The 23,075-nt window shown below is 50.7% G+C and overlaps 1 protein-coding gene and 1 long non-coding RNA gene across 5 annotated transcripts in view; both read right to left on the minus strand.

The window, feature by feature from the left end:
• Nucleotides 1–1,070: 1,070 nt before the first annotated feature.
• On the minus strand, nt 1,071–11,242 carry LOC130708325 (uncharacterized). Its single transcript, XR_009008533.1, has 3 exons — nt 6,976–11,242; nt 6,747–6,871; nt 1,071–1,463 (listed from the first exon to the last, which is right to left on the minus strand). It is a non-coding gene; the product is annotated as an uncharacterized LOC130708325 (long non-coding RNA).
• A 291-nt stretch (nt 11,243–11,533) lies between these two features.
• Nucleotides 11,534–23,075, minus strand: part of SH3RF1 (SH3 domain containing ring finger 1) — a 164,331-nt gene continuing 152,789 nt past the window's right edge. For all 4 annotated transcript variants that reach the window (XM_057548731.1, XM_057548730.1, XM_057548732.1 and 1 more), the window contains exon 12: nt 11,534–13,516. In XM_057548731.1, coding sequence (XP_057404714.1) covers nt 13,348–13,516 — 169 coding nt within the window. In that variant the 3' untranslated portion in view covers nt 11,534–13,347. The remainder of the gene's footprint in view (nt 13,517–23,075) is intronic.

The raw sequence follows: 23,075 nt of genomic DNA on the forward strand, positions 1-23,075 counted from the left end.
GTGTTCCGGTGTCAGGGAGGGGCCCTGGAGCGCTCGCTCTGCAGGGGCGGAAGGGGTCCTGTGATTCCTCCACGTCTTTAAGCCCCAAACATACGGCCTTAGGTTCCCACAGTCCTGCACCTACTCTCATCCTTGTCGCTAAGATGCCAAACAAAAACTGCAATAAATCTAAATGTTTCCCTTCTCCCAAAGGTCTGCGGCAGGATCCACCCCATTCTAAAAGAACACATTTTAGCTACCGTGATCAGAGACACACAGGACACCCCGCACCCCCTGCCACCTTTAAGAACGAGGAAAATCACAGACAAAGGTCAGCAAGTACATGATGGAGAAAAGCATAATTTGAAAAGACACATGCACCCCAGTGTTCACAGCAGCACTATTTACAATAGCCAGGTCATGGAAGCAACCTAAATGTCTGTCAACCATGAATGGATAAAGAAGATGTGGTACATATGTACAATGGACTATTACTCAGCCATAAAAAAGAACAAAATAATGCCATTTGCAGCAACATGGATGGACCTAGAGATTATCATATAAGTGAAGTCAGAAAGAGAAAGACAAATATATGCTATCACTTATACGCAGAATCTAAAGAAAAGATACAAATTAACTTATTTACAAAACATAAACAGCCTCACATAGAAAACAAATTTATGGTTACCAAAGGGGAAAGGGGAGGGATAAATTAGGAGTTTCAGATTGACATATAGACACTACTATATATAAAATAGATAACCAACAAGCACCTACTGTATAGCACAGGGTACTCTACTCAACACTCTGTAATAACCTATATGGGAAAAGAATCTAAAAGAGTGGATACCTGTATATGTATAACCGATTCACTTTGCTGTACACCTGAAACTAACACAGCATTGTAAATCGACTATACTCCAATTAAAAAAAAAAAAAGTCAGCATGCACGTGAGCAGATTGAACAGTGCAGAGGAGATGGGCCCGACACAGCAAGAGAACAGGGCAAGAAATGGGAGACCCACTCGTCCTCCTGAGGAACAATCACAAAGGGCAGCATTTCTGGGGGGTCCCACCAGCAGCTTCCCGCTCAGATCCTGGCCTTGCCCACCAGCGGAGGAGCAGAGCCAGCCCGGGGGCTTGGGTTCGGGCGGGACTGCCCTGCCCAGCCTCCCCTCCCCGCCGCCCGCACTGCAGGGACAGGTACCTGTGATCTCTGACTGCCCTTCTATTTCTGTGCCTGGGTTGTGGGTGAGACTCGTCAGCACAGGACAGAGGACAGGGGGGGTCTGTACCAGCCCAGGACGATCTTCAGCCACGTCAGGTGACACCTCCCCCAGGTCCATCTTTGCATTTTGGGACACAGGAATCCATGGTCTGGACTTGCCATCTCTGAGGAGCTGCGTGGTTATCTGGCTCCCAGAATGTTTCCTTTCTTCGAGGGAGAAACACAAACAATTCTCGGTCCTTCTCCTCCCTCTGTCCTGTTAGGAGGGAAACATTTTCAAGTCACCCTGGGTTCCGACCTTGAGAAATCACCAGCAGAGTTAATAGAATCATCAACAACATGAGTTTCTTCCCTCCCTGTGGCCATGTGCCCGGGGAGGGTGGAGGGATGCAATGAAAGAAGCAGAGAAAAGGATTAGAGATGGAAAGAAATTGCATCAGGGGAGAAGGCCCAGACAAGATGCAGGTCCAGACAGCCAGTAGGATGCTTGTAGGTTATGCGGTGGCACCTGCCGCAATCTCTCCTCGTAGCCGGGCTGCGGGTTCTCCGCACGCAGTTGTATGAACAGCACAGTGGGCAGCGGGGTGGGCGCCTGTCTCAGAAAGGATCTGGCCTTACTTTGCACACGAAAAATCAATGTAAGGAAACACCCTCATGTTTATATATCAACTCTTGGGCTGTGTTCACTGAGATGTTTGTGATTTTAAAGACATCTTTCCTACACGTCAATCCCCATCTGATCTGCCGGCAGAATTTCCACGTCGTCGCACACTTACATTAGAGCAAGGTCACAGGGATTTTATTTCAGCTCTGACTGGGTCTCCAAGGCCTCTGCATTCTTTTCTCAAAGAGGAATAGCTTTAAAAAAAAAATTTTTTTTTAGGAGAGAAGGGAAAAGGGTCAGCATGGCTGCCAAGAACGTCTTGGTTTGGTTCCAAAGCACCGTGAACAGAACTCGCTAAGGTCAAACGGAGCCCCAACGCCCCCAGGGGCTCCGTGCAGAGGAGACGGGAACCACGCCGCCTTCCTCGGCTCCTCCGCCTGCCGTGGTGGGTCCCGCTGGCCCCTCCTGCCGGAAGCTGCTGTCCGGGACCCTCTTCTCGCCCCGTCAGCAGACGACAACGCTGTCCTGCGAGCCTTTCCCAACTGCAGCCGTCGGTCCTGGCTTGTCCACCTCACACACCCGTTGTCCTTGAAGGAGTTCAAAGCACCTGGTGGCTCGTTTTCCCACTGTTGCCCCACTTGAGCTCAAATGTCATGTTTTCAGGAAGAAATTTCAAGTCCCGCCATCATTTTGAACTCACCGTTTCCAAAATGGAACTTCCCGTCTTGACCTGGAACTACACTTCCGGCTGACGTCTGCATCCTTCTCAAAGGCTCCGCGGTTGCCATGGTCACCCTGACGCACATTGTTTTTGTCTCCCCTCCTCCATCTCCTCTATTCTTCAGCCATCAATTCCTACCGGCCCTTTTCTCTAAATGTCTCCTCCAGCTTCTTTGTCCCCTCTGCCCCGTGCAGGGGCAGGGGCGGGGGCGGGGCGGGCAGCTCCCAGCTCCTCATCTCTTGACTCCCGGGCCCCCAGCTCCGCATCTCATCTCCCGTACAACGGCCGGGCTGGTCTTCCCTCCACGTCACTTCTGTATCGGGAAACCTTCAGCAGCATCAGGTGAACCCTTCGGCTGGCCCTTCCTAACTTGCAGGCAGGCATCTGGCCCTAGGCTCGCTACACAGCACGCACTTGCTGTGCAAGCCCTGGGTTTCCGTCTCCCCACGGATGCGCTGCCTCGTGTCTGCTGCTGAGCCTTTGCGTTGCAGTCCTTCCCGTGCCCGCCTGTCCTGTGCTTCCTCCGAAACGTATCTGAAATTGCTCCGTCTGCATCGCTCAGGCCCCATCACCTTTTTATCTAAAACGTACTCCTGCCTTTCTTGCCTCCCTCTCCTCCAAGCTCATGTCGGGTTTGTAATCTCTGCCGCAAAGTTATTAGAGTGATGCATTGTCTTCTAATATTTCTTAGAATTTTCAGCTTGCATGTTTCTCCCCATCCAGACTGTGCTCTCCTTGAGGGCAGGGACAGTGTCTTATATTTCTTCCTTCCAATGATCCCCTCCACCTGGTATCCTACTTGTTTTCCATGATCCCACATTCTACCTATTTTGCTTTTACCATTTTTTATTGTGTACATTTCTGTAAGCAATCCCCAAACTTTTGCAGGATAAAAAAATAATTTCTTCTGTATCTTTCATCATACCCATCGTTGTAGTAGCTAAACACAGGTGGTTTGTGAGAACCCACTCAATAAATATGGAGTTGATTTTGAAATAGAGTAGGGCACATGTGTATTAATCTCAGGCAAATAAAAAATGTATTTCAGCCCCTTAAGAATCTGAATTTAAGTGGAATGATTTAGGCCTTTTTCCCCACTCTGATTCAGCTCTGTTTTTCATTATATCCCAGTACTCTGATAATGACTTGATATGACTAAAACTGAAAAGAGAGAAAAGGTAAAAACAATCAAACAAGAACAACAAAAAACTCAAAGTGTCTTCAGATGGGAGCTTAAAGAGGATAGCTGGGCTTCCCTGGTGGCGCAGTGGTTGAGAATCTGCCTGCCAATGCAGGGGACACGGGTTCGAGCCCTGGTCTGGGAAGATCCCACATGCTGCAGAGCAACTAGGCCCGTGAGCCACAACTACTGAGCCTGCGCGTCTGGAGCCTGTGGTCAGCAGCAAGAGAGGCCGCGATAGTGAGAGGCCCGCGCACCGTGATGAAGAGTGGCCCCCGCTCGCCACAACTGGAGAAAGCCCTCGCACAGAAACGACCCAACACAGCCCAAAATAAATAAATTTAAAGAGGATAGCTGGTAGATCATTTCTATATGAGGACACGGGTTTACGGGACATTGCTCCACACACCAAGCTCCATGAGCCCAACACCCACACTGAGCAGGGGAAGGGAAGGGCAGGGCAGGTAGAGAGGCGCAGGCACACAGAGAGGCAGGGCAATAGGACAGAAATAATACAAAACAGGATTTTTTTTTGAATTTTATTTTATTTATTTTTTATACAGCAGGTTCTTATTAGCTACCTATTTTATACATATTAGTGTATATAGGATCTTTTTTCCTTAAGGAAAGAAAAAATGCATTCTCTGGCATAAAGAACAGTTCAGGATCAAAGGCTAAGACTCTGATTTTTAAAGTTTTGTGTCTGTTCTCTCATGCCTAAGCCACTGGGCGAATTTAGCCAGTGGGCAAGATCATTACAGCTCTGCTCGTGAGGCGCGTTTCCTTTGCGATGCCCTCTTCTTGGAAGCCTCACTCCAGCGTGATTACAGGGGCCGAGTGATAACAGCCCAGTCCTGTGCATCTGTCTCAGTGGGTAAATAAATCACAGGCGGGATCATTTCAGCTTGGAGGGTAGAAACTCGAGCCCAGCTTTGATTTCTGCCACCATCGCCACATCACAGCAACCCCACAGTTGCTGCCCCAGAGGGACCAGCAGCGAGGTTACATGTGGACACGGCCCCCGCGCCACGTGGCCAGAGCCAAAGGGCGTGGCAGCTCGTCCCCCTCCTGGCATCTCCTCCTGGACGGGATGGAGGGCTCGTCCTCACCCCACGGCCTCGCAGGTGCCTGTGCTGTGTGGACCCCACTGCTCGAGCACCATGGGGCCCACATGATAGGGGAGCTGCTTTTAAACACCGCGTCTGTTCAACTATTCTCTGTGTCTGTCTTTGTTTACTGGACATGGAGGGTTTCAACAGCCATGGTGGGCTTATTGAAATGGAGCGGTTAAAGCTGGTCGCTGATCCACAGAAAGGACTCGCAGACTTGGTGGTCCTGCTGCCTGGCATCTCGTAAAACCTCAGAAGGATCCTACCCCCAGACCCTCCCTCCCCCAAACCAGGGTTCTCCATCAGAATCAGGTCCCAGCAGAAAGCTCACTACACGTGTGCAAGGGAGGGGAAGAAGGGTGGCTTACAAGTGACCCTGGGCTCGCGGGTGTTGAGAAGGAGCTGGCAGCCGGGCCTCTGTCCTCGCTTTGCATCTGCCTTTACGGGGTTTACTGAATGTGCTCCTGGGATATCATTGATAAGGAAATTGGCTTAACCCAAAAGGACGTTTTCGCTTTATGTCTTGTAGTGCCCTTGAGTGCTTAAAAAAAGGAAAAAGGTAATTCTATCAAGCTTTCAGTTTTCGCTGGCAGAAGGAATGGGCTCGCCAGGAATGGGATGAGAAGCACGGCCTTGTTCCCGGGGGTCATTTCACGTTGAATTATGGGGCTCGAATTCTGTGTTTTCTCTCTATAAACCCCGACCCCAATCTGCTGAGAATATTCATTAGCTCACAGAAGGCAGAGCCCCTGACCATCACCTTGACAGCCCAGGGAGTCACGTGTCCATCCTCCCGGCCCCTCGTGGACTCAGCATCACATCAAGACGCACTTGGAAGACATGGGCTGACCTCTGAAGACTCACTGGCCTCTGCCTGCAGAGAAGCGGCGTTCCCTCCACACAGCAAAGGCCTCAGGGGACCCCAATCCTCTTCGTGACTCGAACCTGTCACTTGGCCCAATTCTTCGATGACGAGGGAGGAAGAAACTATTACAAGAGCAAAGAAGTAATCTCTACTGCTTAAGTTACGATGCTTTCACATATCTTGGGTGGATTTCTAATTCTACTTTCATCTTTTTTTAAAAAAATTTTTTTATTATTTATTTATTTATTATTTTTATTTTTGGCTGTGTTGGGTCTTCGTTTCTGTGCGAGGGCTTTCTCTAGTTGCGGCAAGCGGGGGCCACTCTTCATCGCGGTGCGCGGGCCTCTCACTATCGCGGCCTCTCTTGTTGCGGAGCACAGGCTCCAGACGCTCAGGCTCAGTAGTTGTGGCTCACGGGCCCAGTTGCTCCACGGCATGTGGGATCCTCCCAGACCAGGGCTCGAACCCGCGTCCCCTGCACTGGCAGGCAGACTCTCAACCACTGCGCCACCAGGGAAGCCCTTACTTTCATCTTTTTATTTTTATTTTTTGGCCGTGCTGCGCGGCATGCGGGATCTTAGCTCCCCGACCGAGTGTTGTCAAACCCGCGCCCCCTGTGCTGGAAGCGTGGAGTCTTAACCACTGGACTGCCAGGGAATTCCCTTGAGAGGGCTTCTAATATGATTTATCTTTAAATCATGGGCTGGTGCTCCTGAATGAGAAGCTGGACCCAGTATAGCACGTTTCTCCATTTTTTGGGTGACCATCTAAAAACAGATTTTTATTCTCTTCAACTGCACTATTACAGTAGCTATTGGCTACATGTGACTATTTCTATTTAAACTTAAATTAATTAAAATGCACTCAGATTAGAGATTCAGTTCCTGGGTCACGGCAGCCACATGTGGCGAGCGGCCCCCGTACTGGACAGCACGGGTATGAGACATCCCATCACTCCCCAGAGCACATGCTCTGATGGATAGCAATGTTCTAGAGAATAAACACTGATACGTTTATTTCTCCCCTACGCTCACCTATATCCCGAATCCCAAACATTTACCAGCAATCCGAAGATAACTGTACAGCTGCCTTTAGCCTCTTTCATCAACTAAGTCTTGTGAATTCAAGGCCAGCTGGCTGTGGCAGACTGATTTCCTTCCAAAGACGGTTTTTCAGACACTCCACCTGCAAAGATGACGGAACTCCTTGAAAGGTGAACTAGAGAACCCGCAGAGAGAGCGAGCTGGAGGGACAGGGCCAGCAAAGACACTATGAATTTTACATCTTACCTGCTCACTTTCTGCTCCGTGAGGAGGGCCTGGGTTTTTTACCGCTCCTTATCCTCTATCCCCAGTGGCTCTGCTGAGAGGGTGTGGCGCGAAGGCCCCTTGATTCTACAGGAAGCTACAGGAGCGTGTGGGGTCTGGGAGGTGGAATCTGCCCAGCAGAGAACCACCTCTGGTTCACCTGGACGATGAGCTCCTGTTGCACACCTGCTCCGTTTCCTGGGTGATGGGGGCGGGCTTCCCAACGACCCGGCCGGCGGTTTCCACACCAGGACGCACACAGTGACAGCACCAGCAGAAGCCCTGCTCGGTTCACATATGCCCTCGACCAGACCCCAGTCTGGAGGCTGCACCGTGAGACTCTTCTTTGGTTGATCTTTCCGTGGCTTCGCACCATGGCGGGAGTTTCTTAGGGGTTCTGCAATCAGGATTCATACAGAGGGACCAGCAGAACCTTAGTACTGATCTAGGTATGCGTACCTTCTATTTTGTAGGGACTTTTTCATGGGATCCATTGTACCATGAAACAGGCCAGCTGGTTCTCAAGTTCTCAAAGTAAAAGTCGATCCTTCATGGAAAATCAGCGTCAGGGTTACCCTGGGCTCTTTTTTTTTTTTTAAATAAATTTATTTATTTATATGTTTGTTTTTATTTTTGGCTGTGTTGGGTCTTTGTTGCTGCGCGCAGGCTTTCTCTAGTTGCGGCGAGCGGGGCCTACTCCTCGTTGCGGTGCACGGGCTTCTCATTGCAGTGGCTTCTCTTGTTGCGGAGCACAGGCTCTAGGTGTGCGGGCTTCAGTAGTTGTGGCACGTGGGCTCAGTAGCTGTGGCTGGCGGGCTCTAGAGCGCAGGCTCAGTAGTTGTGGCGCACGGACTTAGTTGCTCTGTGGCGTGTGGGGTCTTCCCGGACCAGGGCTCAAACCCGTGTCCCCTGCATTGGCAGGCGGACTCTTAACCACTGCGCCACCAGGGAAGCCCCTACCCTGGGTTCTTGAAGACAATGTGCTCTGAACACTCAGCAGTGGTGGAAACATGGGATGGCCCTTCTCTTCCTAAACGACGTTCATTTTTCCACCTGCTCCTGAACTCAGCAGTGATCATTCTCTCCAAAGTGGGTACCCCTTGCTCTCTCACTTAATTTCCAAGCTCCCATCTCCCTAAAACATTGTGGATGTCCGCTCCTCCCTTCCAAATCTGTGACCCCCCACAGGTCGGGGCCTCAGGTCCTCTGTCCGTCCGAGGGGAGACTTCAGACAGAGGAAGGAAGCTGGCACAGACCCATTTTAAACGATGGAGGCCAGCAGCACGGCAGTTCCCTGCTCTCCTGCCAGAGACACTGCGTCAAACACGAGCCAAGAGCCGTGCTGTGTGCATCCTTCCCCCTCCTGACGTCTCCCTAAGCGGTAGCACACTCTACCTCATCTCTGTCCTGTACCTGTGCAGCTCAGAGATGCTCCGTATCCGCACATCACGGACTTCCCAGCAGGGATGCTTTTCATGGTTGCGTAGCTTCTGCTGCACAGATGTCACCAGAGCCCCACCGATGGACACTTAGGGTGTTGCCGGTATTTTGCTGTGATAAACAGCACTGCAATGGATAAGGTACTGGCATTTTACACTTGATGAATAAGTGCCTCTGGAAGACACATTCTTAGAATGGGTGAATGCATTTGCAATTTTGATATTTTCTAGAATGCTCTCCCTAGATATTTTATCAAATCACATTCTCATCAGCAAAATAAGTGCTCCTAATTTCTAATTTTTTTAATTTATTATTATTTTATTTATTTATTTTCTTTTTTGGCTGCGTTGGGTCTTAGTTGTGGCACACAGGATCTTCGTTGAGGCACACGGGATCTTTCGTTGCAGCGAGTGGGCTTCTCTCTAGTTGCGGTGGGCAGGTTTTCTCTTCTCTAGTGGCGCACAGGCTGCGGGGCGTGTGGGCTCTGTAGTTTGCGGCATGCGGGCTCTCTCATTGAGACACGCGGGCTTAGTTGCCCTGCGGCATGTGGGATCTTAGTTCCCCGACCAGGAATCGAACCCATGTCCCCTGCATTGGAAGGCGGATTCCCTTTCTAATTTTTTTTAAAGTTTCCAACTTTATAGGTGAAAAATATTTCATAGTTATTAAGTGCATCTACATTAGAAATGTGGTAGAACACCTTTTAATATATTGGCATTTCTTGTTTGAGGAACTGCCAGTTAATACTGGCATCAGGTTGGTGTGGGTGAGAGACCAGACTACAGTCAAGGGGTTTATTCTCACACAGATCATGTCTGGAGACGAGTAGTTCAGGAGGCATGAAGCCTGCAAGGTTATCAGGGTCTCAAGCTCCTCGTTTCTTTCCCCCCGTCATATTAAAATGTGGCTTCCGTCTTAAAGGGCACCTAGGCTCAAGATAGCTGCTGGAGTACCAGCTAACGTGTTTACACTGCAGGCTACAAGAAGGAAAAAGAAAATGGCCACAGGGTGTGTGCCTCCTCCCTTTTAAGAAGCCTCACAGAAGCCCCCTTTGACACTTAGCTTCTGTCTCAGCAACAACTCCGTAACATGGCTGTGTCGGAAGGAAACTGGAAAATGGGGCTTTTTAACTGAGGGTGTTGCCCGGGAATCAGTTAATAAGGGAGAAGAGGGCACTGGGTATTGGGAGGCAATTGGCAGTTTCTGTCCCATATTCTTGGTCAATTTTACTTTTGGGTTTTCATTCTTACTCTTATTGAGTCCCAGGAGCTCTTTATATATGAAGGAAATTCTCCTTGCCTGTCACAGGAGTTACAATTTTTTTTTCTATTATTTTCTTTTGACTTTGATTAAGGTCTTTTGTCATGTAGGTATTTTTTCTGTAGTTGAAGGTATCCATGTTTTCTTCTGTATAGCTTCTGGTTTTTGAGTCACATATAGGAAGGTCTCTCCTGGTTTCTTCTGGGACTTTTACAAAGGTCTCATACCCGGAAAGATTCAACTCAAGGTCAAAGCCTTCTGGAACCGAATTTCTTCTCTAAGTTGTGGGCCATAGCAGTGGCAGCTGGCTCACTGACCACTCTGCTACCTCTGGAGACTTAAGGACATCACTCAAGTAGTCTGACCTGTAACCATAGTATGGTGACTCGAAGACCACTGCCACATGCAGGTCTTTCCGTCAAGGTTCCTGGGGTCTGGGTGACTGCAGAGCAACAAGAATTTGCATCCAGTGAGATCAAGGTGCTGTTTAGGATGGAAATTTAAATAGCCAAGTCAGAAAGTTATTACAAGTTATTAACAGAAACACAAGAGAAATGAGAGAAACATTCCTCTGTAAAAGAGGGAGGGTATTTTAAGGCGTTCATAGTTCACACAGGCCACCCCACCAGCTCCTTCTGGTCTCTGGTGACAATCACTTACCACCAAGAACAGAGCCAGGCATTCATAGGAGTCAGGGAAGGGCAAGCCTGTGCTCAGCTGGACACGGCGAGTCTTGTGTGACACCCCCTCCGTTACTGCGGTTGGTTGGCACATTCTTTTTCTCGGAAAAAAGCAATTCGAATAGGATGCTACCTCGATAAGAACATAGCCTAATTGGTTCAAAACAATTTTTAAAAATTTCACATGCATACACGCAACAAGTTGTACAACTTAGTCTAACATCTACTAAAAGTGCTTTCCAAACTTGAATCCTAATGTTGTATAGAGCTCTGGATTGAAATGTTCACCTGAGCTTCTGGAGGCATGAAAACACTGTCCTGTTCTCATTAGGAATAGAAAATTACATGCACCGCAGTTGGAAAACACCACCTTAACTTGTTCTTTCTAAATCCGATTAGACCCAGCAAAGGCTTGTGCATACACCCCAGGAGAGTGTAGTGAAATATCTGAAAGCAGAGGTGAAAACGGTGCACATGTTAAAATAGCGCTTTTCAAGACAGGGAAATGGCCTCCTCCTCCTCACCTTCGCCCAGTAGGGAGACAGGGCAGAAACAGGGGGAAACTAAATGATCACCGACTTGCCCAGGTGGTTACAAAGGTAGCTTTCGGCAAAAGCTCTCATACAACCTACAACTCCTGATTCTTAATTCTGACAATTTGACAGCAACTAAAAGTTAAATTAGGAAAATACTTTTTTAACCCGATAGACGCAGTCTTTTTAAACTTACGACTTGCTGGCTTTCCATGGGGGTTAAAATCACAGTGAGTGTGAAGATGGTGTGCCCACGCCTTGCGAGACCTGCAGGCTACCGCACGGCTGGTTTAGGTCTGGTACTCCCTTCTGTGTCCGAGAAGAAACTTCCAGAGTCACCGGACGGTTTAGCCACCGTGAAGGGGGACAGGGGAACAGACGAGTCACCCAGCCCCTGGTTGAGAATCCGCACGTTCTCTTTTAAGAAGACTGTAAACTCTCCGGGGAAACCTTATTAACAAATAAGGTTTGTTGGCTGGAGAGGTTAACTGCATCATAACGACCAAATTGATTATTGTAGATGCCGTCTGTCTGAGGAAGATGCAAAGAATTTTTATGAAGTAGAAACTATGCCATGTTTAAAACAAAAAAAAGAAAAACTTTAAGGATGGACACAATGGACGCATAAAGGCTGAACATCAAATTTTAATCTTGAACCTTTTCTCCAGTCTTCAAATTATTAACATGAAAAGGAACAATAAATTGCAATTTTATCATTACCTTAATCGCCGTGTAACAAGCCCTTGTTACAAAATCTCCATCTACTGTGCCCAAAAAAACCAACAGAAAACCCATACATTATATTATCTAAGTGATCTATTAACAGATGAAATTTTAACCAACTTCATACCAGGAAACTATTAACAGAGGTACTTCAATCACATAGCTTAAAATATGGAGAAAAGACAGGTAAAAAAATGATCTTATCCTGTAGTAGTAGTCTTCTTACTTTTAAAATTTTTATAAAATACACTAATTTCCCAAAATAAAGAATATTATGACACATTGGTGTCAACTTACACAGATGAAAGCTGATGGCAGCTTTGTTTCTAGCTAAATTTCATTTCACCAAAACTTTATATATTACATGAATATCCCAGTAAAGTATTTTTTAAAAAAATTCAATACACAGGAACATAATGTACAGTGTCTTATAAAAAAAAATGGTTAATTTAGGAATGATTTCATTTCAACCACATAATATATCTCTTTAAGACCATGAAACCGCTTGCTACTGTGAGAAGACTCACAGTCTACATTTTGATTCCCCAGCTATAATTCTTAAAAGTAAAAAATGAAAAAGGCTTTTGCGTCTGCTTTTTCATGAGAAAACTGTGGCCATGGTCTCTGACGTCGCCAAGCCCAATTCCCTGGTTCTGTTTGGAGGGCAGCCCTGACCCAGGCCGCGCGGCCAGACAGGGTGGAGGTGGGCTGTCAGGGCCGGGCTGCAGGATGCGGGCCCCGCCCACCTGCACCCACCAGCCTGCAAGCGGGGGCGCCGCCCTGAGGCCCCGCCTGCAGCCACCTGGAGGGACGGCGAGCCCGGGTCACAGCCGGGGAGGGCCTGGTTTGGGGCAGAGGGGGGGCTGCCCGGTCCAGCCCAGGCGGGTGGGCATTGCCCGTGGCCTCTGTGCGGGGGGGTCCACCCCCCTCGGGGGCGGGGGTGTGGGAAGAGCCACACGGACGCCTGGGCCGCCTCGCAGGGTCCCTCCTGCATGATTGCACAGGCAGGTCCCCAGGGTGACAGCGCGATGACATTCAGAGCCATCCTCAGACAGACAGGTGGCAACCTCGGTTCTTCAACTTCCAGCCACCGAGCTGAGCCGCTTCTGTTAGGAAACTAAATCTATTTCTGAACATGTGCTGTCCAAGGGCTGTGCTTTATTCTTCCTTATTCTAGGGAATCAGAGACGTTCAAGGTTAAACTGAGGACTTGGTCTTGGAAGGATTCCCAACCCAACCGGAGAGACAGGCTCCTGCCTCGCGACCCCGGGGTCCCTCAGCGGCACGGATTCACCTGTGTGTCCCGGTTTCCCAAGGAGACAACCAAACCCGAGGACGGGCAGCTCTGACTCAAAGAAGCCGAGGTGAAGCCCAGGGGGGCAGGGGCTGCATCCGCAACAAGGACACACTCTTGCTCCCGACAGGGGATCATCCAGCTTCTCCTTGGCTATCATTTCATAAATTAATAATTTCTTAAAATCATAATCCAAAGAATTTATCTATTACAAGAAAAATTCAAGTTTAAAAAAGCAAATAAATTAGTTAAGCCTTGTAAACAGTTGTCCGTCTCAGCTAGATATCCTTTTAGAAAAGGTTCCTCCGTGGAGTGAATCAGACAGGACCAGGCATGTGGCACGCACCCTGGCCCCGCCGCCCCGGGTCCCTGCGGGCCTTGTGATGGATGCGGTGACGGGCGAGGTCCCGCCCCCGGCGGCTCCTCAGATGTTTTCCACGAAGCTCCCGGGGAAGAGGCCCGTCTTCCCGTTCCGCTGCAGCGTGCCCTTGAACCAGCCGTCCTCCCGCTTCCTGTGCACAAACACGATGTCGCCCTCCTTGAGTTCCAGTTCTGCCTCGCTCTGCGGGGGGTAGGAAACCACCACCCGGTGCCTGCAAGAGAGGGGGGCGTGGGGGAGAAAGAGATGGAGCGGGAGAGACAGAGAGAGATGTGGGGAGAGATGGGGGGAAGAGAGAGAGAGATGGGTGAGAGATGTGGGGAGAGATGGGGGAGAAATAGATGGAGCGGGAGAGACAGAGAGAGATGTGGGGAGAGATGGGGGGAAGAGAGAGAGAGATGGGGGAGAGATGGGGGAAGAGAGAGAGAGATGGGGGGAGAGATGGGGGGAAGAGAGAGAGAGATGGGGGAGAGATGGGGGGAAGAGAGAGAGAGATGGGGGAGAGATGGGGGGAGAGAGAGATGGGGGAGAGAGAGATGGGGGGAAGAGAGAGAGAGATGGGGGAGAGATGTGGGGAGAGATGGGGGAGAAAGAGATGGAGAGGGAGAGACAGAGAGAGATGTGGGGAGAGATGGGGGGAAGAGAGAGAGAGATGGGGGAGAGATGTGGGGAGAGATGGGGGAGAAAGAGATGGAGCGGGAGAGACAGAGAGAGATGTGGGGAGAGATGGGGGGAAGAGAGAGAGAGATGGGGGAGAGATGGGGGAAGAGATAGAGATGGGGGAGAGATGGGGGAAGAGAGAGAGAGATGGGGGAGAGATGGGGGAAGAGAGAGAGAGATGGGGGAGAGATGGGGGGAGAGAGAGATGGGGGAGAGAGAGATGGGGGGAAGAGAGAGAGAGATGGGGAGAGAGATGGGGAGAGAGAGAGATGGGGGAGAGATGGGGGAAGAGATAGAGATGGGGGAGAGATGGGGGAAGAGAGAGAGATGGGGGGAGAGATGGGGGAAGAGAGAGAGAGATGGGGGAGAGATGGGGGAGAGAGAGAGATGGGGGAGAGAGAGAGATGGGGGAGAGAGAGAGATGGGGGAGAGAGAGATGTGGGGAGAGATGGGGGAAGAGAGAGAGAGATGGGGGAGAGATGGGGGGAGAGAGAGATGGGGGAGAGAGAGATGGGGGGAAGAGAGAGAGAGATGGGGGAGAGAGAGAGATAGGGGAGAGAGAGAGATGGGGAGAGATGGGGGAGAGAGAGAGATGGGGGGAGAGAGAGATGTGGGGAGAGATGGGGGAAGAGAGAGAGAGATGGGGAGAGAGATGGGGGAGAGAGAGAGATGGGGGAGAAAGAGATGGAGCGGGAGAGACAGAGAGAGATGTGGGGAGAGATGGGGGGAGAGAGAGAGAGATGGGGGAGAGATGGGGGGAAGAGAGAGAGAGATGGGGGAGAGATGGGGGAGAGAGAGATGGGGGAGAGAGAGAGATGGGGGAGAGAGAGAGATGGGGGAGAGAGAGAGATGGGGGAGAGAGAGAGATGGGGGAGAGAGAGACATGGGGGAGAGAGAGACATGGGGGAGAGAGAGAGATGGGGGAGAGAGAGAGATGGGGGGAGAGATGGGGGGAAGAGAGAGAGAGATGGGGGAGAGATGGGGGGAGAGAGAGATGGGGGAGAGAGAGATGGGGGGAAGAGAGAGAGAGATGGGGAGAGAGATGGGGGAGAGAGAGAGATGGGGGAGAGAGAGAGATGTGGGGAGAGATGGGGGAGAGAGAGAGATGGGGGAGAGATGGGGGAAGAGATAGAGATGGGGGAGAGATGGGGGAAGAGAGAGAGAGATGGGGAGAGAGATGGGGGAGAGAGAGATGGGGGAGAGAGAGAGATGTGGGGAGAGATGGGGGAGAGAGAGATGGGGGAGAGAGATGGGGGAGAGAGAGAGATGTGGGGAGAGATGGGGGGAAGAGAGAGAGATGGGGGAGAGATGGGGGGAGAGAGAGATGGGGGAGAGAGAGATGGGGGAAGAGAGAGAGAGATGGGGAGAGAGATGGGGGAGAGAGAGATGGGGAGAGAGAGAGATGGGGAGAGATGGGGGAGAGAGAGAGATGGGGGAGAGAGAGATGTGGGGAGAGATGGGGAAGAGAGAGAGAGATGGGGAGAGAGATGGGGGAGAGAGAGAGATGGGGGAGAAAGAGATGGAGCGGGAGAGACAGAGAGAGATGTGGGGAGAGATGGGGGGAGAGAGAGAGAGATGGGGGAGAGATGGGGGAAGAGAGAGAGAGATGGGGGAGAGATGGGGGAGAGAGAGATGGGGGAGAGAGAGAGATGGGGGAGAGAGAGAGATGGGGGAGAGAGAGAGATGGGGGAGAGAGAGAGATGTGGGGAGAGATGGGGGGAAGAGAGAGAGAGATGGGGGAGAGATGGGGGAGAGAGAGATGGGGGAGAGAGAGATGGGGGGAAGAGAGAGAGAGATGGGGAGAGAGATGGGGGAGAGAGAGAGATGGGGGAGAGAGAGAGATGTGGGGAGAGATGGGGGAGAGAGAGAGATGGGGGAGAGATGGGGGAAGAGATAGAGATGGGGGAGAGATGGGGGGAAGAGAGAGAGAGATGGGGAGAGAGATGGGGGAGAGAGAGATGGGGGAGAGAGAGAGATGGGGGAGAGATGGGGGAGAGAGAGAGAGATGGGGGAGAGATGGGGGGAGAGAGAGAGATGGGGGAGAGAGAGAGATGGGGGAGAGAGAGAGAGATGGGGGAGAGAGAGAGATGTGGGGAGAGATGGGGGAGAGAGAGAGAGATGGGGGAGAGAGAGAGATGGGGGAGAGAGAGAGAGATGGGGGAGAGAGAGAGATGTGGGGAGAGATGGGGAAGAGAGAGAGAGATGGGGGAGAGATGGGGGGAGAGAGAGAGATGGGGGAGAGAGAGAGATGTGGGGGGAGATGGGGAAGAGAGAGAGAGATGGGGAGAGAGATGGGGGAGAGAGAGAGATGGGGGAGAAAGAGATGGAGCGGGAGAGACAGAGAGAGATGTGGGGAGAGATGGGGGGAGAGAGAGAGAGATGGGGGAGAGATGGGGGAAGAGAGAGAGAGATGGGGGAGAGATGGGGGAGAGAGAGAGATGGGGGAGAGAGAGAGATGGGGGAGAGAGAGATGGGGGAGAGAGAGAGATGGGGGAGAGAGAGAGATGTGGGGAGAGATGGGGGGAAGAGAGAGAGAGATGGGGGAGAGATGGGGGAGAGAGAGATGGGGGAGAGAGAGATGGGGGGAAGAGAGAGAGAGATGGGGGAGAGAGAGAGATGGGGGAGAGAGAGAGATGTGGGGAGAGATGGGGGAGAGAGAGAGATGGGGGAGAGATGGGGGAAGAGATAGAGATGGGGGAGAGATGGGGGGAAGAGAGAGAGAGATGGGGAGAGAGATGGGGGAGAGAGAGATGGGGGAGAGAGAGAGATGGGGGAGAGATGGGGGAGAGAGAGAGAGATGGGGGAGAGATGGGGGGAGAGAGAGAGATGGGGGAGAGAGAGAGATGGGGGAGAGAGAGAGAGATGGGGGAGAGAGAGATGTGGGGAGAGATGGGGGAGAGAGAGAGAGATGGGGGAGAGAGAGAGATGGGGGAGAGATGGGGGAGAGAGAGAGAGATGGGGGAGAGAGAGAGATGTGGGGAGAGATGGGGGAAGAGAGAGAGAGATGGGGGAGAGATGGGGAGAGAGAGAGATGGGGGAGAGATGGGGGAGAGAGAGATGTGGGAGAGAGAGATGTGGGGAGAGATGGGGGAAGACAGAGAGAGATGGGGGAGAGATGGGGAGAGAGAGAGATGGGGGAGAGATGTGGGGAGAGAGAGAGATGGGGAGAGAGAGAGATGGGGGAGAGATGGGGGAAGAGATAGAGAGATGGGGGAGAGATGGGGGAAGAGATAGAGATGGAGAAGAGATGGGGAAAAGAGAGATGGGGGGAGAGATGGGGGGAAGAGAGAGATGGGGGAAGAGAGAGATGTGGGGAGAGATGTGGGGAAGAGAGAGAGATGGGGGAGAGATGGAGGGGAGAGAGAGAGAGATGGGGGAGAGATGGGGGAGAGAGAGAGATGGGGAGAGAGAGATGGGGAGAGAGGGAGAGATGGGGAGAGAGAGAGAGATGGGGGGAGAGAGAGAGAGAGAGATGGGGGGAGAGGGGAGAAGGAGGGAGGGGAAGCAGGAAGGAGGAGCGGGGGAGAGACAGAGTGGGCTTAGTCACAGCTGCTCGGAGTTGAGCAAAGCCAGTGCACGCGCCTGAGACGCTGACAGAACAGGACGGAGCACAAGTTTGCCTATAATGTTGGTAAAATGACTCAAAATGCCACCGTCCCCTGTTGAGTAGAGACTTGGCATGAACAATGTTTGGGTGTGCATAACGGTCCACAACTGACCAGGGGCTGACTAAGGAAATCCTGCCCTAAACACCCCAATTCTCCCTGGGGCAAGTTGTCCCAAGGTCCACACAGGGTGGGGAGGACCGAGACCACCAGTTCAATCCACCACCACCAGCAAGGAGGCCGGCATCCAGAACTCAGTTGGTCTGACATCTGTGTCCGTTTCTCCACTGGTTCTCAACTCAGGTATCAGTGGGAAAAGATGTAATTATTACTGAAAGATTCCAGAAGCCTTGCTGGTTTAAGGTCATCTACCCCCGCTTCCATGCTTCTTCGTTTCCTTCTGCAAAATTATGGTTAGGAGCCAGGGAAGCCAGAGGGAGGTGAGCTGCCTTACACACTGTGTGTGTGCTCTCCGCCCACTCCAACAGAGTCCTGTGACAATGACGGCCTCTAGGTCCTGAGGTGGGGTCCTAACGGGCGTGCGGCTCCCACCCGGCTGTCTCCCGGGAAACCAGTCCCACACTGTCAGCTGACGCATCACCCTGTGGACAGGACTACATGCCGGTAACAGACGTCTCTTCCCATAAGCCAGCGGGACCACCTTGAAAGGGGTCTTCCAGCCCCAGTCAAACCTTTACACAACTGCAGCTCAGGCTGACATCTGGACACTCATCCTAACAAATAGCCTAAGCCAGAATCACCCACGTAAGCTATCCCCAAATTCTCAACCCACAGAACTATGAAATAATACATATTTACAGTTATTTTAAGCCACTGAGTTTTGGGGGTAATGTGTTATACAGCAAAAGATAACTAATAAATAATCTCTCCCTGTCTCATGCTAATTAGTCTTCAGCTACAAAAGTGGTTGAGTTTCTACTCTCATTTGGGTCTCGAAGTCAGAGAATGAATTTATAGCCTCACAGGAATTACTCTTAACAGCGAGTAGAGAACATCATGGGTGAAAAGTTGGTCATCAGAACCCATTCTACAGAACCGCCCCAAACTCAGGAAAGCCATCTGGGCCCAGTCCTTTCGGAAGACTGCTAGTTTCACCAGCCTCCATTCCATAAAAACCAGAATCCACTCATGTGAAGACCTGAGCAACAGCCCCAGGCTATGACTCTATTAAAAAAGGCATCTCTGCAAAGGCCCAGGGGCCACCCCCCCCCATTCCCGAGCAATCCTGGGCTCAGGAGCCAAACTATCCTCCAGGCTCTGGAGGAGAAGCGTGGCACGGAGGCTGCCTGATTATCTCCAAGAAAGGTCCAGAGAACTGAAACACGAGTACTGACAGGCTTTAATCAAGCTTGGAGGAGGGGGGAAGGCCTGGCCTCGTGGGAGAAGTGGGCCTGGGGGTCCACGCAGCCTTTGGGGCCACTCGGAGCAGCTTCACTGTGGCGGCCATCGCCGCTCGGGCCTCGGTTTTCTCATCTGTGGAGTAGGACTGCAGGGGCCGGAGCAGGTAGCGTCAGGTGATGTGTGGAGAACACAGGCGGGACGCACGCAGGATGGTGTCCGTCACAGAGCTGACAGCCCAAGTGCCAGCCCCCAGCACTATCGTGTGGCTCAGGCTACAGCGGGCGGGGGCCTGGCTCTTCAATGAGGTGACCGACAGCCGCCTCTACCCGGGAACGACTCAGACCGCACCCTGAAGGAGAACGTCCTCAGAACACACTGACAAACTTTAGAACGACAGAGTTAGGGCTCTGGAACCCCTTCTCTGACAGCCTCCCCCTGTGGACTAATCTGAAGGAAGGAATCCAGATGAGAAGGCTTCTCAACTCTGATGCCAACAGGCTGAAGATCCACGTAAACACTCATGCTGCCAGGACTTCCCTGGCGGCCCAGTGGTTAAGACTCTGCCCTTCCAATGCAGGGGACGCGGGTTTGATCCCCGGTCGGGGAACTAAGATCCCACACGCTGCGGAGGAACTAAGCCCGCGCGCCACCACTACTGAGCTTGTGTGCTCTGGAGCCCTGGAACCCACGCAGCACAACTACAGGAGCCTGCATAACACAAGGAAGAGCTCGTGTGCCGCAACTAAGACCCGACGCAGCCAAGTAAATAAATAAATATTTAAAATTTAAAAAAAATCCATGCTGCCACTTGGGGCATGTTGAAATTTGAGCAAAGCTTTATAATTATGGAAAGAAGCGTACAAGCGACTCAAATCATATTCACAGTAGCTCTCTGATGAAATGTATCCCCACCGGGTCCTCTGCCAGCTGCCTTACAGGTGAAATGGAACAAAAACATTTCTTGAAAAAAGTGAATAGTTTTAATATTTGCATTTTAAAAACTGTACTAAACCAATTTTGTCGAACATTTCCTGAACTAGAACTGCTGCTAGGCTAAGACCACCATCTTCCTGCCGAGCCCCCAGGGCAGTGGATGTTCACCGCTAAGTGACGGGCCCTCCACGGCGGATATGAGTGGGAACTGCCACCTGGGGCTGTAGGGAGACCAGCCGGTGCAGCAGAGACTCTGCTCGGAGGCTGGATTTGGCCTCCAGGGGGTCTGCACCAGCTTTCCAATGCAGACGCTCAAGGCCAACAATGGGCCCAGCCGGCCACCGGCTCAGGTGCGGAGGAGCTTTGCCAAGTGGATGTTCGGCAACCCCTGGCAGACGTGAGCACAGCCGCCGGGCCCCTGGGTGATGCTGGGCTTGATCTGAGCCTCAGGGGCCAGACTTCCTTCCCATGACCGCCACAGGACCTGGGGTCCATCTCCAAGTCTGCACTCCGGCCACACCGCTGTGTCCCCTCCCACCTGACCAAACAACCTGCCTGTCCTCCCGCCTCACATCTCCCGTCCCCATTCCATTTTGCAAAGAACCGAAATACTAACTTTAACTGCCAGCTCTATTTGTAGCTATTTCTGGCTCAAAACTCCTTACGGCTTCCCAGCGCCTCTGAGTTAGGTTATTCCCCAGCCTGGTGTGTGAAGCCCTCAGTGACCAGCCTCAATCTCTCTTTATAGCTACAGCTACTATTATCCCCACAAATGTGCCAAGCACGCCTCCACACAGGGACACTCCCCCAGGCGTGGCCTCTCTCCCCACCCCATGTCTTGGCTCACGTGGTCCCCTGGGGACTCTCTCAGACAACCTCCGTGCCCGCCCACGCCTGATTGGCCTCTCAAAGCCTGGCTTCCACCTGCCCCGCGGCTGCAGGTAACTTCACACCTGACCAGATTCCAGAAGCCTCGGCACTTAGCACAGTCTACACTGCATCACCACCAGCTGCATCCCTGCCTCGTTCATTCGGCCAGAACATGAGCTGCTTCAGGGGCGAAGTGATGGTAAGCTCACCGTATACGCCTCACACCACCAAGCATAGTACATACATATGGTCATTCTTAATAAGCATGCCGAATGACAAAAATAAAAGTCCTGATCGTACAGGAAAACTACATTTTAAATGGACAGAGCTCCTCAGAAAGGAATGAAATTCTGACAGACACAAGTTACAACGTGGATGAACCTTAAAAACATCATGCTAAGTGAAATAAGCCACACACAAAAGAACAAATATACAATTTCACTTATGAGGTTTGCAGAACAAGCTCATACAGTCACAAAGCAGAATGGGGGTTGTCAGGGGCTGAGAGAGGAGGGAACGGGGAGTTAGTGTTGAATGGGATGATGAAAAAGCTCTAGAAATGGATAGTGGTGATGGTTATACAACAGTGTGAAGGTACTTAATGCTACTGAACTGTACACTTGGAAAAAATGGTAAATTTTAATGGTATCTGATCACAATTTAAAAATTATGGTAAGTGAATTTAAAAATTAATGGAAAGATGAAAGAAAGAAAGCAAAGAAAGAAAGAAGAAGGAAGGAAGGAAGGGAGGGAGGAACAGAGAGAGGGAAAGGGAAAGAGAGAGAGAGAGAGAAAGCCAGAGAGAAAGCAAGAGAGAGAGAAAGCAAGAAAGGAAGCGAGAAAGAGGAAAAACCACCCAAAGCTGCGCGGTGCTTGGCTGCTGGTATGCATCTCCTACCCCCTCTGGACAGAGCCCTGGAGTCACTGTGGGACGTACAGAGTGGCTCACAGACCTGGCCCTAAATTGGCCTCGGCCTCTTGCTGGCTGTGTGACACTAAATGAATTTTTGGTGATAATGACCAGGGTGGAATTTGAGAAAAAGACGCTTGCTGTATAAAGAAGCTTCACTGACATCCCAAGGGCAGTCTTCCCGCTCTGGGCTAAGGTATTCTAGCTTCTGACTAGATGAGCACTTGCAGTCTTTGCACGAATTTTCTATTTCCTTAATTTTTCTGGTCTCTCTCATGTTCTCTGTAGTTTGTGCATTTTTGTTTCTAACCTCTCCTGGTTTAGCCCAAATTGCACCCCCTGTGACCCTGGGAAGCACCCTGTCCAGCTCCCTGGCCTGGGGGTGCCCTTCACTGCTTTCTGCCAGTTGCGACAGCAAACTGCTATCCAATTAAGTACTTCACTGGCAAAACCAAACTCACTCGCTTTGTAGTTTGCTTGAAGTCCGAGTGAATTATGTCCATTGCTTCACCCAGTGGGTTCACTGTCACGGGCTCAAATTAATCATGCTGTTTAAGCCCGACCGCCTTTCTGTAAATCTCTCTCTATCCAATTTGTATGTTTCCAAGTATTCTAGCATAATCCCTCATCAAAGATCAGAGGTTCTTTGCCAATTTAGCAGATGGGCTTATAGGTATGTGGTTATCAGTTTAATTCCTAAACTTAAAAATATACAGAGATGACTTGCTGTGTCTCCTTAAGCCCTTTATCTGTAATTTTTTTTTTAGTAGGAAAAAAAACTGTCACATGCCCTTTCTTTTATTTGCCATCCCTTCTGAAATATTTCATTTCTACTTTCTCTTTGCAATTTCCTAATTATTTTTTTCCCAGTCCCTCCAAAATAGAGCCTAAAACATCTGTCCTGTTATTTCCACTGTCATCAATTCTATTCTGCCTCCAGGATATAACATTTCTTGCTTGTTTTCTTCAGTGTCTCTAACAAACACAGAAGAATCCTTTTGTTCCTCAGAGAACAGTCTCAGTTGACACCAAGATCTGTCAACACACCTCCAGGCCCCTCCTTCCTTACTGTGAGATGCTTCTGTCTTTCTGTCCTGAGAATGCTTCTTCCCCCTGACAGCACTGGGCACCCTGGTCCCATTCTTTCATTTGAGATTTATGGGGCAGGGTCATGGTCTGAGAGGAAATTTTATTCCTGTTCTCATTCCCATCTGTAGATGAATCCTATCTCATACTGGACCGATGTTAGACACTGAAAAATATTTCAGTGAAATTCTACCAGGAAAAATTCTACCAAAAGAACCTCAGGCTTCCGCGCTTTGCGGGGGCTGGAGTCGTGATTTTTAGATTGTGAATCGAGGCCTCTGAGATCCTGAAATGCTTCCTGAATTAGACTGATGTGACAGTTAATCTTCCCTGCATTTTTAGCATGA

The sequence above is a fragment of the Balaenoptera acutorostrata genome, chromosome 6 (assembly GCF_949987535.1).
Source record: "Balaenoptera acutorostrata chromosome 6, mBalAcu1.1, whole genome shotgun sequence".
In the NCBI taxonomy this organism is placed as follows: domain Eukaryota; kingdom Metazoa; phylum Chordata; class Mammalia; order Artiodactyla; family Balaenopteridae; genus Balaenoptera; species Balaenoptera acutorostrata.